Source organism: Enhydra lutris, unplaced genomic scaffold (assembly GCF_002288905.1).
Source record: "Enhydra lutris kenyoni isolate GAN:26980312 unplaced genomic scaffold, ASM228890v2 scaffoldscaffold40, whole genome shotgun sequence".
Lineage (NCBI taxonomy): Eukaryota > Metazoa > Chordata > Mammalia > Carnivora > Mustelidae > Enhydra > Enhydra lutris.
In genome coordinates this window covers 1,954,412-1,969,428 of record NW_019154124.1, presented here as the reverse complement: position 1 = coordinate 1,969,428, position 15,017 = coordinate 1,954,412, and the positions used below count along the sequence as shown (strand labels likewise).

At 36.2% G+C, this 15,017-nt stretch overlaps 1 protein-coding gene across 1 annotated transcript in view; it reads left to right on the top strand.

The window, feature by feature from the left end:
• Positions 1-14,637, top strand: part of LOC111155275 (B-cell receptor associated protein 29) — a 48,142-nt gene extending 33,505 nt beyond the window's left edge. Inside the window, exons 7-8 of the mRNA XM_022515402.1 lie at positions 7,959-8,059; positions 14,293-14,637. Of these exons, the coding sequence (XP_022371110.1) occupies positions 7,959-8,059; positions 14,293-14,328 (137 nt within the window). The 3' untranslated portion in view covers positions 14,329-14,637. The remainder of the gene's footprint in view (positions 1-7,958; positions 8,060-14,292) is intronic.
• The last annotated feature ends 380 nt before the right edge of the window (positions 14,638-15,017 follow it).

Sequence of the window (15,017 nt, the reverse complement as noted above, 5' to 3'; positions counted from 1 at the left end):
AGGTGGAAGGCATCCAAAGCAGAATATTATAATTTTTATAAAACAAGAGATAGAGAAAGGACTGGGAGACAGTCCAAAAGGCTCCTAGACAATAACAGCCTCTCTTAATTGAAGTGAATTAAATAAGATAGTAATCATTAGGTTTATTAATATCTGCTGAGATACAAAACAAAATAAGAAACACAGCTCCTACCTTGGCTTGATAAGTGCCAGAAAAATGGGATTTGCCTGCATTTGTTTTGCCATACCTTCATATGTAGTGATCAGGAGAAACTTCTGGATAGGCTGCATAGTGGTTTTCCAGCTTCTTTTATAGATGTGTAGGACCTCCTGACTCATTCTATCTCCTAACAGTTCCTCGCTTTAAATAAGGAACTGATGAGATGATATCTAAAATTTATTCAGAAATTGAAGTATATATCATTTTTAACATTAAGACCAACTCCTATTCAGTACAAGCTCCTGGCCAGTATTCTATATTTTTAAGAATAATTGACATACAATATTGTATGAGTTTCAGATGTACAACATAGTGGATTGATATTTATATACATTATAAAATAGTCGCCACAGTAAGTCTAGTTACCATCTACTACCATACAAAGTTGCTACAGTATTATTGACTATATTCCCCATGCTGTATATTACATCCCCACATCTTTATTTTATAACTGGAAGACTGTACCTTTTAATCCCTTTGAACTGTTTCATCCATCTCTCCCACCTGCCCCTCACCTCTGGCAACCATCAGTTTGTTCTCTGTTTTTGTTTTGTTTGTTCATTTGTTTTTTAGATTCCACCAATGAGTGAAATTATATGGTATTTTTCTTTCTCTAACTTATTTTACTGAGCATAATACCCTCTAGATCCATCCGTGTTGCAAATGGCAACATTTCATTCTTTTTTGTTTTTTTGCAACATTTCATTCTTAAGGCTATGTAATGTTCCACTATAAATATATACACCACATTTTTTTTTATCCAATCATCTGTTGAAGGATATTAGTTTGCTTCCAAATTTGGGCTATTATAAATAATTCTGCAATGAACATAGGGGTGCATATTTCTTTTTAAAATAGTGTTTTCATTTTCTTTGGTTAAATACCTAGAAGTGGATTACTGTATCATATGGTAGTTCTATGAATAGTTTTTTCATAGAGGCTTGAGTGTTTTCTATATATAGTATCATGTCACCTGCATATAGTGACAGTTTACTTTTTCCTTTCCAATTTAAATGCATATTCTTTCTTTTTCTTGCTTAATTGCTATGGCTGGGATTTCCATTACTATGTTGAATAAAAATGGTAAGAATGGGCATCCTTGTCATGTTCCTGATCTTAGAAGGAAAGCTTTCAGCCTTTCACTGTTGGTTAGCTCTGGGTTTGTCATACATAACCTTTATTATCTTGAGGTGCGTTTTTTCTTTGTATCTACTTTGTTGAGAGTTTTATCCTAAATGGATATTGAATTTTGTCAAATGCTTTTTCTCCATCTGTTGAGATGATCATGTGATTTTTATCCTTCATTTTGTTAATGTGGTACATCATATTGATTGATTTCAGGTATTGAACCGTCCTTGCATCCCTAGAATAAATCCTACTTGATCGTGGTGTATGATCACTTAAAGTATCGTTAAATTCAGTTTGCTAATATTTTGGTGAGGATCTTTCCATCTAGACTTACAAGGAATACTGACCTCTAATTTTCTTTCTTTCTTTTTTTTTTTTTTTTTTTTTTGTAGTGTCTTTGGTTTTGGTACTAGGGTAGTGCTAGCCTCAGGATGAATTTGGAAGTGTTTCATCCTCTTTTTTCTTTTTGGAATAGTTTGAGAAGAATAGATATTAACTTGTCTTTAAATGTTTGATAGGATTCACTGGTGAAGCTGTCTGGTCCTGTATTTTAGTTTGTTGGGAGTTTTATTACTGTAATTTTATTACTAGTAATTGGTCTATTCAGATTTTTTTCTTTTTTTTTCTTCACATTTTCTAATTCTTTCTGATTTAGTCATGGAAGATTGTATGTTTATAGGAATTTATCCATTTCTTCTAGGTTGGCCAGTTTGTTGGCATGTAATTTTTCACAGTAGTCTTTTATAATCCTTTGTATTTCTGTAGTGTTGTTTATAACTTCTCTTTCACTTCTGGTTTTACTTAAATCTTCTCTTATTTTTTCTTAATAAGTCCAGGTAAAGGTTTATCAATTCTGTTTATCTGTTCAAAGAACCAGCTCTTAGTTTCATGGATCTTTTCTATGGCTTATTTAGTCTCTTTTTCACTAATTGCACTCTGATCTTTATTTTCTTCCTTTTACTAAATTTGGGCTATGTTTCTTCTTTTTTTTCTAGTTCCCTTAAATTTTTCTTGGTTTTTTTTTCCCTTGTTTTTGTTTTGTTTTGTTTTGGTTTTGGTTTTGGTTTTGGTTTTTTTTTTTTTTTGAGGGAAGCCTATAAACTTCAGGAGAATTGCTTCTCCTGCGTCCTGTAGATTTTGGAATGTCATATTTCCCTTTTCACTTGTCTCAAGTATTTTTTTGTTTCATCTTTGATTTCTTCATTCACCTGTTGGTTATATAGTAGCATGTTTTTAACTTTCTTGTATTTGTGCTTTTTTCCAGTTTTTTTCTTGTCATATCCCGTTGTGATCAGAAAAGATTCTTGATATGATTTCAGTCTTCTTAAATTTATTGAGATTTCTGGGGCACCTGGGTGAGTCAATTGGTTAAACGTCTGCCTTCAGCTCAGGTCATGGTCTCAGAGTCCTAGGATCAAGCCCTGTGTCAGGCTTCTTGCTCAGCAGGGAATCTGCTTCTCCCTCTCCCTCTCCTCTGCCTCCTCCGACCACAGCTCATGCTTGCTTGCTGGGTCTCAAATAAATAACATCTTTAAAAAAAAACTTTGTTGAGACTGCTTTTGTGGCCTAACATGTAATCTGTCCTGGAGAATGTTCCATGTATACTTGAAAAGAATGTGTATTCTGCTGGTTTTGGATGGAATGCTCTGTATATATTAAGTTGATCTGGTCTAATGTATCATTTAAGACCAATATTTCCTTATTAATTTTCTGTCTGGGTGATCTATCCATTGCTGTAAGTGGTTGTTAAAGTCCCCTACTATCAGTATGTTGTTGTAAGTTTCTCCCTTTGCATTTGTTAATATTTACTTGGTACTACTATGTTAGGTGTGTAATTATTAAGAAGTGATACAACTTCTTATTCAGTTGATCCCTTTAATACCCATTTTTGTCTCTTTTTACAGCCTTTCTTTTAAAGATCATTTTGTCTAGGAGAACCTGGGTGGCTCAGTCACTTAAGCATCTGACTCTTGATTTTGGCTCAGGTCATGATATCGGTCATGAGATGGAGCCCCATAACAGACTCTGTGCTCAGTGCAGAGTCTACTTAAAATTCTCTCCCTCTCTCTATGCACCTCACTCTCCCCCCACTTTTGTACTCTCTTTCTCTAAATAAAAAAATAATAAAATAAAAAATAAAGTCTATTTTGTCTGATAAAAGTATTGCTATCCCAGTTTTCTTTTCATTTCCATTTGCATGGAATACATTTTCCCATTCTGTCACTTTCAGTTTAGATGTGAAGTGAGTCTCTTGTAGGCAACATATAAATGAGTCTTGTTTTTTAATCCATTCAGCCACCTATGTATTGATTGAAGCATTTAGTTCATTTATATTTAAAGCTTTTTTTTTTTTTTTTAAAGATTTTATTTATTTATTTGTCAGAGAGAGAGCGAGCACAGGCAGACAGAGTGGCAGGCAGAGGCAGAGGGAGAAGCAGGCTCCCCACAGAACAAGGAGCCCAATGCGGGACTCGATCCCAGGACGCTGGGATCATGACCTGAGCCGAAGGCAGCCGCTTAACCAACTGAGCCACCCAGGCGTCCCTAGTTCATTTATATTTAAAGTAATTATGTACTTACCACCATTTTTTTAATTATTTAGTGGTTTTACAGTTCTTTGTTTCTTTCTTCCTGCTCTTTTCCCTTGTGACATGATAACTTTTTTTAGTATTATGTTTGGATTCCTTTCTCTTTATTTTTTGTGCATTTAATATAGGTTTTTGATTTGTGGTTACTGTGAGATTCATATATAACAACCTGTGAACATAGCAGTTTATTTTAAACTTATGATCATTTAAGCTTGAACAAATTCTTCAAACACTACATGTGTTTGAACACTCCCTACCCCCAATATTTTGTTTTTGACATCATGTTTTACATCCTTTTATTTTGTGTATCTTTAACTAATTATTGTAGTTATAGTTTATTCACCACTTTGTCTTTTAACCTTCACACTAGCTTTACAAGTGGTTGATCTACTACCTTCACTATATGTTCACTTTTTACCAGTGAGATTTTTTTCTTTCATATATTTTCTCAGTTTTAGTTATAATTTTCCTTTCTTTTTTTCTTAAGGAAATCCTTCTAATATTTTTTGTAAAGTGGTGAACTCCTTTAACTTCTATTTGGCTGGGAAACTTCTTATTTCCCCTCCAGTTCTGAATGACAACATTGTCAGTTAGAGTGTGCTTGGTTATGTTTTTTCATTTCAGCACTGTGAATATATTTTGCCACTCTGTGCTAGTCTGCAGAGTTTCTGCTGAAAAATCAACTCATTTCCTTATAGAAATCCCCTTATATGCAATTAATTGCTTTTCTCTTGCTACTTTTAAGATTCTTTATCTTTAGTCTTTGACATTTTAATTATAATGTATCTTGGTGTAGATCTCTTTTGAGTTCATCTTGTTTGGGAGCTGTGCTTCTTAGACTTGGGAAGATCCTCAGCTTAGTGAATTTTTCAGCTATGATTTCTTTAAATAAGTTTGATGCCCTTTTTTTATTATATATATACCCTTTTCTCTTTCAGTTGTCCTTCTGGGACCTATATAATGTGAATGTTAGTATTCAGTGTTGTCCCAGTGGCCCCTTAAACTGTCCTCATTTTTAAATTCCTTTTCTGTTTTCTTTTTCTTCTTTTTTTCTCTTTCTCCTTCCTTCCTTTCTTCCTTCCTTTCCCTTTTTCTCTTTCTCGTTCTTTCCTTCTTTCTTCCTCTGTTCTATTTAGGGGACTTTTTTTTGTTTTTTTGAGATAGACAAAGCAAATGCATGACCAGGGGTTAGAGAGTGGTTAGGGGCTGAGGGAGAGCGAGAATCTCATACAGGCTCCACACCCAGTCCAGAGCCCAATGCAGGGCTCAGTCTCACAACCCTGAGATCATGACCTGAGCCAAACTGACTGAGCCACCCAGACACCCCAGTTTGTGTGATCTTCATTACCCAGATCACTAATCTGTTCTTCTATATTATCAGATCTTCTGTTTATCCCCTCTAGTGTATTTTTTTTTATTTCTGTTATTGTATTCTTCAGCTCTGATTGGTACTTTCTTATATTTTTTCTTTGTTGAAGTTCTCAGAGTTTGATAAGCATCTTTATGAGCATTACTTTGAACTCTTTATCAGGTTGATTGCTTAACTCCCTTTCATTTAGTTCTTTTTCTGAGGTATTGTCTCACTCTTTTGTTTGGAACACATTTCTGTCTTCTCATTTGACCTAACTCTGTATTTGTTTTAGGTATTAGGGAATTCAGCTACATTTCCCAGTCTTTTTTCTTTTTTCTTTTTCTTTTGGAAGTTTTTATTTAAATTCTAGTTAGTTAACATACAGTACAATATTAATTTCAGGTTTCGAATCTATTGATTCAACACTTACATACAACCCTTACATACAACACCTGGCTATTTAAATAAAAAATTTAATTATAATTAAGTATAATTGGGGCACCTGGGTGATTCAGTTGGTTAAGCATCCAACACTTGATTTCAGCTCAGATCATGATCTCAGGGTCCTGCCTGACATTGAGTCCTGCAACAGGCTCTGCACTTGGCATGGAATCTGCTTGAGATTCTCTTTCTCCCTCTCTGCCCCCTATGCACTCTCCAAATAAATAAATAAATAAATAAATAAATAAATGAATGAATGAATGAATAAATAAATAAATAAATGGTAAGTGTGATTTAAAATTCAGTTCTTCAGTTACACTAACCACATTTCAAGTGCTAAATAGCTGCTTTCAGCTAGAGGCTGCTATATTACCCAGCACAGATGTGTCCAATAAATGTCCTATAATACAGGAAGCTTATTGACAACATTGTCTAGAAAGTGCTGATACAAAAGCCACTTTAGTTGAAAGTGACTTATATACGTAAAAATACCCATATGGTGTCTTTTCAAGAGGAAAGGTAACCAGATTGTTTATAAATAGAACCTATGATTTCATCCTGTTATGCTTAAAAAGTGACTCTAATTTATAAATCCCACTTTTTTTTACTAAAACTTCTACCCTAAAAGATTATAAATGCAGAACTTCTAAAGACTACATATGCAGAATCATATGTAGAGTTAGTTCAGGATTTGCAGAATTTTTCCAAACCATCTTGTGCTGATCTTCCTTTCTACACATTTGCTCGCTATCTTCTCCATAATGTGCTGACTTTAATGTTTATGATATACAGATATATTTTTTAAACTTCTGTCTAATCTGCTAAGACTGTAGCTCCTTGTAGACAGAGGCTAATGTAGAGCCATTTTTGTGTATCATATTGAGGTAAAGTCTTTAAGTGTCACACACCCTTATATTTTTCAACTTTGTATAAGAAAGGATTGTCTTTGCTTTGAAAGAAATACAGCCACTCTTCCTTTGGTGAGAATGAAAAATATTTTTTTCTTCCTCAATTTTTTCAAAAGCATACCCTTCTAATAAATTCTGTACTATACTGATTGAGTCCAGGATGAATCAGAGAAGATTTAGGATGAGCCTGGAACATCTTATGCCAGAAAATAGAGTACTCATAAAATGATGGGGACATAGTCAGAAGATGTAAGATCCAGCTTGACAGGGTTCCCACTGGCCATATCTGGGAGAAATTAAGTAAATCATGAATTATAAGCTGTTGAAAAAATAAGAACCTATGAGTTCATACTGATGATATATGGATTAATAGATAGTTGGGTGGGTGGATGGAAAAGAAAGGAAGCCCCTTGTTTATAGTAAAATGCTGACTGATAAATGTGGATGGAATGGTGAAGCTGGAAAATCACCATTGTACAACCATCACAATAAAGATTGGCTTAGGCAAGAATTATCAGTGGATGCTAACTATAAGGTCAAATTTTGACAAGGAGCAAGATACTTACATAGTCTTGTCTTCCTATATACTCCTTCTTAGTTATGAGGAAGAAAATCAGTATAAAATGGAAAAGCCAGTGAGAGGCAGATGGGCCACTTATTGTAATACCTTGACCAACATCAGCATCACTTATGTGATATTTGAGTGTAAGCGGGATGCATAACCTGAATTTAATCATGAGCAAACATCAGACAGAACCAAAATGAAAGACATTCCATTGAAAAAAATATGACCTGTATTCTTTAAAATGTCCATGTTACAAAAGGGGAGAGGAATGCTGGGGGAAAGCTGAGGAACTATTCCAGATTGAAGGAAACCAAAGAAACATGACAACTTAATGCTAATCTTTGCTCTAGGGCTGGATCTAGATTCAAAAAAAAATTATAGAAAGCACGTAATTGAGACAGTAGTGAAGACTGGAACATGAATGGTAGATTAGATACAAAGTATTATATTGGTGTTAAATTGCCTACATTTGCTAACAATGCTATATGGTTATGTTAGAGAACACCTTTTTTCTTAGGAAATACACAAGTATTAAGGACTAAAGGGGCATGATGTCTGTAACTTATTCTCAAATGATTCAAGAAAATAATTTTGCATGTGTGGAGAGAAAATACAGTAACAAATGTACCGCATCTTAACAGTTGGTGAATTTGAGCAAGAGCTACAAAGGAGCTTTCTATTTAAGTCTTGTACCTTTTCTGTAAATTTAAAATTATTTCAAAATAAAAATTTTAAAATTCTATCCCCTGTTTTCTAGCCCTCTCTAAGGCACAGAATGATGTGATGACAATGAAAATGCAGTCAGAACGACTTTCAAAAGAATACGACCGACTCCTGAAAGAACACGCAGAACTTCAGGTGCGTGACCTGCACTTTGTGGACCTGAAATACTAATTACTATGTCAGCTGTTTGGGTTATTTGTCCTTCCCAAATCAAGAAGAAGCACTTGGTCCTGGCTTCTTTTTTTTTTTTTTTAAAGATTTCGTTTATTTGTTTGACAGACAGAGATCACAAGTAGGCAGAGAGGCAGGCAGAGAAAGAGGAGGAAGTAGTCTCCCTGCTGAGCAGAGAGCCTGATGCGGGGCTCAATCCCAAAACCCTGGGATCATGACCTGAGCTGTAGGCAGAGGCTTTAACCCATTGAGCCACCCAGGTGCCCCTCAGTCCTGGCTTCTTAAAAATGATTAAGGAAACCAGATTTTTCCCTCAAGGGTGAAGATGAGGACATTGCATGAAAATACAAGACAGTCATAGCGTGGAGAGTTACCAACATGCTAACTTACAGCATTCTAGTTTTAGTGAAATTTTAAGCAAAAGAATTGAGCCACAAGAGTGACAAGATTGAAAAACAGACTGGTTCTATAAACATTTCATCTTGCCATTGGCAATGTTTGCTCTATTCATGTCAAAAAATAAGGTCAAAATTTGAAGTCTCACCTCACACTACTTCTGTCCCAGTGTTTTAGACATCTTGGGTCAAAACCTATGGCATTCAAATACATGATTTGCCTCCAACATGGATTTAAAGACAGAAATGGGAAAAAACCTTTTGTTAGTAAAGTCACAGAGTCAAGGGCTTTAGCTTTTCTTTCTCTTCCCCTCCAGCCCAGCAAGAGTTCGTGGCCTGCATTCCTCCATGCTAAATCTATCGCTTCCCTCTTGATTTGGCAGCCCCCAATCTGAATTGATTTCCCAGCCACTCTTTGACCACATGTGGGGAGAATTTGGGGGAAAAGACCATTCCAGAGGCAGCCCTGGACCTCTTAGTTCCTCCCGAGATGGAGAGCCTGTGCTCTTCTGCTCTCGGTTTGGATTTATCCTGAGAATTTGACAGCTTTTGTGGCTATCAGAACTTCTTAGCAATCACAGCTCTACAGTCTTTTCACCATAGGAGAAGCACTGGTCCCAGGACTCATTTCCGTTAATTGTCCAGGGTCTGGCACTGTGCCTGGCAAAGGGCAAGCAGATACTATATTGATAGACCTTAGAGTCAGTCTGACCTGAAATAACTCAGAATCTCATATTAACTGATTTTATGACCCTGAACAGTTTATGGTACCCTTCTGTAGCTCACTTTTCTTCACCTATAAAGTCAAACTAATGATGACACCAGGCCCACCGGGTTTTCAGTAGAATTAAATAGAATGCGTAGGATACTTAGCATGGTACCTGGCTGATAGGAAACACTCAAGAAATTATACCTATTAGAGTTATCATTGTTATCATCAGCATACATTCCTCTGTAGAAGTTCTGCTGGAAGAATGACTTATTCTTAACCAGCCACTTTAGCCTTGATTTAGAGCCAGCCAAGAAGCAATCCAAAATACATACGTAATGTGGTATTCCTAGCTGAGTTGCAAGTTTAACTAATCTACTTTGACAACAGGGCAGTTCAGAGAAGGGTGGATACCCTGTGTGCTTCAAACCTAGGACACCAAGAGCTCAGTTTACGTGTTCTAGAGTAGGTGGTTAGATGTTCAGCAAGACCACCCTTTCCCCATCTTTAAAACACAGGTCCTTGTGAGTGCCTGGGTGGCTCAGTTGGTTAAACATCTGCCTTCAGCTCATCATGATCACTGGGTCCTGGGATCAAGCCCCGCACCGGGCTCCTTGCTCAGCAGGAAACCTGCTTCTCCCTCTGCCTCAGCCTGCCATTCCCCCTGCTTGTGTTCTATCAAATAATAAATAAAATCTTTAAAAATAAACAAACAAGCAAACAAATGCAGGTCCTAAAATTGGTGACTTCACCATGGCCTGATGAGAATTACTCCAGGGCATCCTTCAAGAGCCACCATGGAAATGAAGGAAGACTTAAGAAGCCTTTGGCCTAGAAATAGAACTTTTTCTCTCCCATTTGTGAGGTCAGCTTGTACTCAACAGGATGAGTATCCACACCAGTGGACTTTGCCAAGAGGTCAGAAACATTTAGATCCCTGAAAGGAGAAAAGAGAAGCAGGAATATTCCCTCATTTTCTTATGGCCAGTGGCCATCGCTGAGTGTCCCCGTTATGGTAACTGCTAATCTCTTAATCCCTGAAGAATATATATGACAGTGGGATTCCCTCAACCCTTTTTCTTTCCCCTCCCAAAACCACCTCTGTTTGGAGCTTATGCATTCTTGATAACAAATGTTAAAAAGATTTTCGGAGTAATTCCTTCCCCAGAAAGGAGTTGTTACACCTATTTCTTTGAAAAATGACCCATCCTAGAGATGCCAAGTGCCACACTGAGAGTTGGGCCTTGTTCACTAGTGCATTTAAGGCCTTGATCTACATTCTTCTTTTATTTTTAAAATATGTAAGGGGAGACATTTATTGAAGATGTGCCCTGGACCAAGCACTTAGCTAATAGCTTCATATATGTTACTCTGTTTACTTTAATCACAACCCACTAAATTAAAATATTTTCTTACCCTATTTTGCGGGTGAGGAAAACAAGACCCAATAACAGAGGTGTTATATAATCTATCTAAAGTCACTGAACTAGAAACTAGGTGCAGAGCTGGATTCAAAATCAGGAAATTTTTCTCCAGATTCCCCATCATTAAGAACTCTGCTCTTTGGCCTGTTCGGTCATGAGACTGTGTTCTTGGATCCATTGTCTTCCTACTTCTGCTCACTCAGTCTCAGAGAGCTACATTTCCCAAGCCCACTTTCTCTCCTCTGGGCAAGTTCAGCAACAGGAGGCACAGGAGGAGACTGAAGGCAGGAGGTCCAAAGCCAGGGATTTTTTTTCCACCTGGTGGCCCTAGCTCTGGGGTCCATGACACTGTCTCCACCCTTGTCCCTCCAGCTGGAAGAGTGGTGGTGGTTCTGTGCTAATCCCTGAGGTCTCCTACCACACTGCCCCATGTGTCTGCTCTTTCATCACCTGTAAAACCAATTTCCCATAAAAAATAATTGCTTGTAGAACAGAAGACCTCTTGGCTCCATAGTTTGCCAGTTCTCTAAGCGCCAGGTAGATGACTTGACATCCCCGCACCTTGGCTTCCTCATTACTTAAATGAGAGTTATAATACCTTCTGAGCATTAAACCAGATTGTCTACAATACAGGAAGGCACTTTAAATATTTTTAAACAAGAAAAGCTCTATATCCCCATAAGATACTAGTAGTTATTTCTTGATTGGACACATTTTTTCCCCTACTCATCCTCCATTGTCCAGTATGAGACCTTGTAGAAGATTCTGAGATTTAAGTGTCATTAAATGACTACCGTTTTCTTAAAAGTGGCTCATACACTTTGATATTCACCTTCTGAAGTCTACTTGAGAAGCAAAAAAATTGCTGTAGACCGTCTATAGTAAAAAGCTATATCAACTTGCCTTTCATGAATTTTACTTCTATTGTCAAACCAACCTTAATAATTGAATTTTATCTTTAGAGTTCCTTGGGAAACTTAGCTTTCTCAGTTTTGCATAATTGATTTACTTTAAATAAAGTAACCGTAAAGTGACCATTAAAATATTAAGGAAATAAAGGTGAAAGAGGGGAAAGCTGGTTTCCTTACCATAAATGAAACCCACTTTGCATTTTTAAAATCTGTCTGGATTTCCCCATTTGGTCCCCTCCCTGTTATAAGCACTAAATAAATATTAGAAAACAATCCCTTCAAGATAGAGTCTTTGTCTTTCCTTGTTTGCCCTGGCTCTCTTCTAGAAAAGAAAAGCAAAACTAACTGAAGATTATAGGCAGCACTTGCCAGTTTTCAAATTTTATTTTGGAAAATCACCCTTTACTTAAGGGAGTTATCCAGAATAACAGCTCCATTAAAGCCATGACTTTTTTTTTTAATCTTCATATCCACTTTTATTTTGGGTAAGTGCAAGATTATTTCCCTTTTTTTAATTGAAGTATAATTAACATACATTATTATATTAGTCTCACATATACAATATAATGATTCAACAATTTTGTACATTTCTCAGTGCTCATCACAAGTGTACTCTTAATCCCCATCACCTGTTTCATCCATCCCCCACCCACTTCCCTTCTGGTAACCACTGGTTTGTTCTCTGTATTTAAGAGTCTGTATTTTTGTTTGTCTCTTTTTCATTTTGTGCATTTGTTTTGTTTCTCAAATTCCACATACAAGTGAAATTATATGCTATTTGTTTTTCCATATCTGACTTATTTTGCACGGCATTATAGCCTCTAGCTCCATCCATGCTGTTGCAAATGGCAAGCTTTCGTTCTTTTTCATGGCTGAGTAATACTCCATGATACACAAACATGCACACACCACATCTTCTTTATCTGTTTGTCTATGGATGAACATTTGGGTTGTTTACATATCTTGATTATTGTAAATAAGGCTGCAGTAAACAGAGGAGTGCATATATCTTTTTTTTTTTTTTAAAGATTTTATTCCTTTATTTGACAGACAGAGATCACAAGTAGGCAGAGAGGCAGGCAGAGAGAGAGGGGGAAGCAAGCTTCCTGCTGAGCGGAGAGTCCAATGCGGGGCTTGATCCCAGGACCCTGAGATCATGACCTGGGCCGAAGGCAGAGGCTTTAACGCACTGAGCCACCCAGGCGCCCTGCATATATCTTTTTAAATTAGTGTTTTTGTATTCTTTGGGTTAATACACAGTAACGGAATTACTGAATCATATGGTAATTCTATCTTTAATGTTTTGAGGAACCTCCATACTGTTTTCACAATGGCTGCACCAGTTTACATTCCTACCAACAGTGCATGAGGTTTTTTTTTCTTTTCTTCCTTGCCAACATTAATATTTCTTGGGTTTTTGATACAAGTCATTCTGATAGGTGTAAGGTGATATACCTCATTGTGATTTTGATTTGCATCTCCCACAGTGTGATGTTAAGCATCTTTTCATGTGTCTATTGGCCATTCATAGGTCTTCTTTGGAAAAATGTCTATTCAGTCATCTGCCTGTTTTTAATCCAGTTATTTGAGGTTTTTGGTGTTGAGTTGCATAAGTTCTTTATATATTTTATAATATGTAATAAATAATTAATATTGTATATTAATATGTAATATATATTAACCCCTTGTCAGTTATATCATTTGCAAATATCTTCTCCCATTCAGTAGGCAAAGCTGTGATTTTTACCTAAAATGTCAAGATATATACAAACAGGGGCACCTGGGTGGCTCAGTGGGTTAAGCTTCTGCCTTCGGCTCAGGTCATGATCTCAGGGTCCTGGGATCGAGCCCCGCATCAGGCTCTCTGCTCAGCAGGGAGCCTGCTTCACCCTCTCTCTGCCTGCCTCTCTGCCTACTTGTGATCTCTCTCTGTCAAATAAATAAATAAAATCTTTAAAAAAAAAACAAAAAACAAGAAACAAAACAAAACAAAAAGATATATACAAACATGTGAAAGTGGTACCTTATCATTCAAAATACCTCCTCTAATCCTGTCTTCTGATTTGGTTGGTTAATGTTAACATTGTTAAAGTTGCTCTGAATCAATCCATTACTGCTCAGCCTGAGCAAGAGATTGGTGAACCTCTCTTCTGCAAGCAGTAACTATTCCAACTCCATTTTATGAGGTTTTTTTTTTTTTTCCTCAGTGTAGACTTTTGCTTTCTTAAGTGCAAATGATCTCTTAAGGTTAATTTCTTCCCATTTTCCTCCAGTTTTAAGTGATATCATCTTGTGATCAGAGAAGAGTATAATTTGAGAAGTTGGCAAATATCTGAAGAAAAAAACACATTCAAAGAGTCCATCCCATCTGGGGGTTTTGTGTCCCTTCATCCTTTCTTTGCCAAAAATCTTAATTGGGTTTGTAAGAAGGGAATTTGAGAAATTTTGTTTTCCTGGTATAACCTGTGAAACAAAAGCAAAATGGATTAAGGCAGGGATATAAATGAACTTACCAAGAGTGTTATTTTTTCCCCTTTAGACTTTTTTTTTTTTTTTTTCAAATAAAACCCACAAACTTTGTAGTTTTTTTAAGTTTGAGACTTTCTCAATCCATGTTTTCACATTTGATTATTCTCATAATTAATAACCATACACAGAAGAGATAATTTTTTTCCTTGTAATATCTACGAATCTCTTTTTCACTCTTTGTTGTAACTACTTACCTAAGTCTTTTTTTTTTTTTTTAATCACCCTGCAGAATTGTTTGGGGAGAGACAATAAGAAGGGTCTGTGAACTTTGAGGGAAGATTGTGCGACGCCATGTGAAGATGATCACTTTGTTATCATGTTAGCCTCTAGAACATTTACAATTCAGTTTGGAAGAAGGTACTATTTACGACCAGCCAATAATTTTTTTAATGCCATGTATAGGCTGTTACCATAACAGCATTGTCACAATATTTGATGATGTTTCAGATCTGTTGTAAAGTCTATATTCCAGCTCTCACATAAAATGTAAGCGTGATAAGCACCCTGTTGAGATATTGAGAGTAACACTGGTGTATGGTTGCTGTTTGCCAATAAAAGGACAGATTTATAACCAGTTACTTCCAAAACTAGATTTTTAAGTTGATGAAACCATTAATAGCCTTGAAACCTTGATGAGTTTTCAGTAATAATCATAACCTATTTAATGAGATGATGATAATGCTGATATATCTGAAAATAGTATTCAGTATCAGCAAATTTGTTCATAGGGAGATTAAATAAGGACAAATGATCAGAATTAGCCACTGTTTGTATAGGGAAGAATCATAAAGAACAAAAAATAAAAACAGTGACCTGAGCATTTTTTATAAGCCTGATGACACTATAGCTTATTCTTAGAGGACAGCTATATTAATAATTATATTTTTGTTACTTTGCTTCTACATTTGTTGGACTGTTTTTGTTGACATTGGTGTTAATACGTAATTAGTAGTT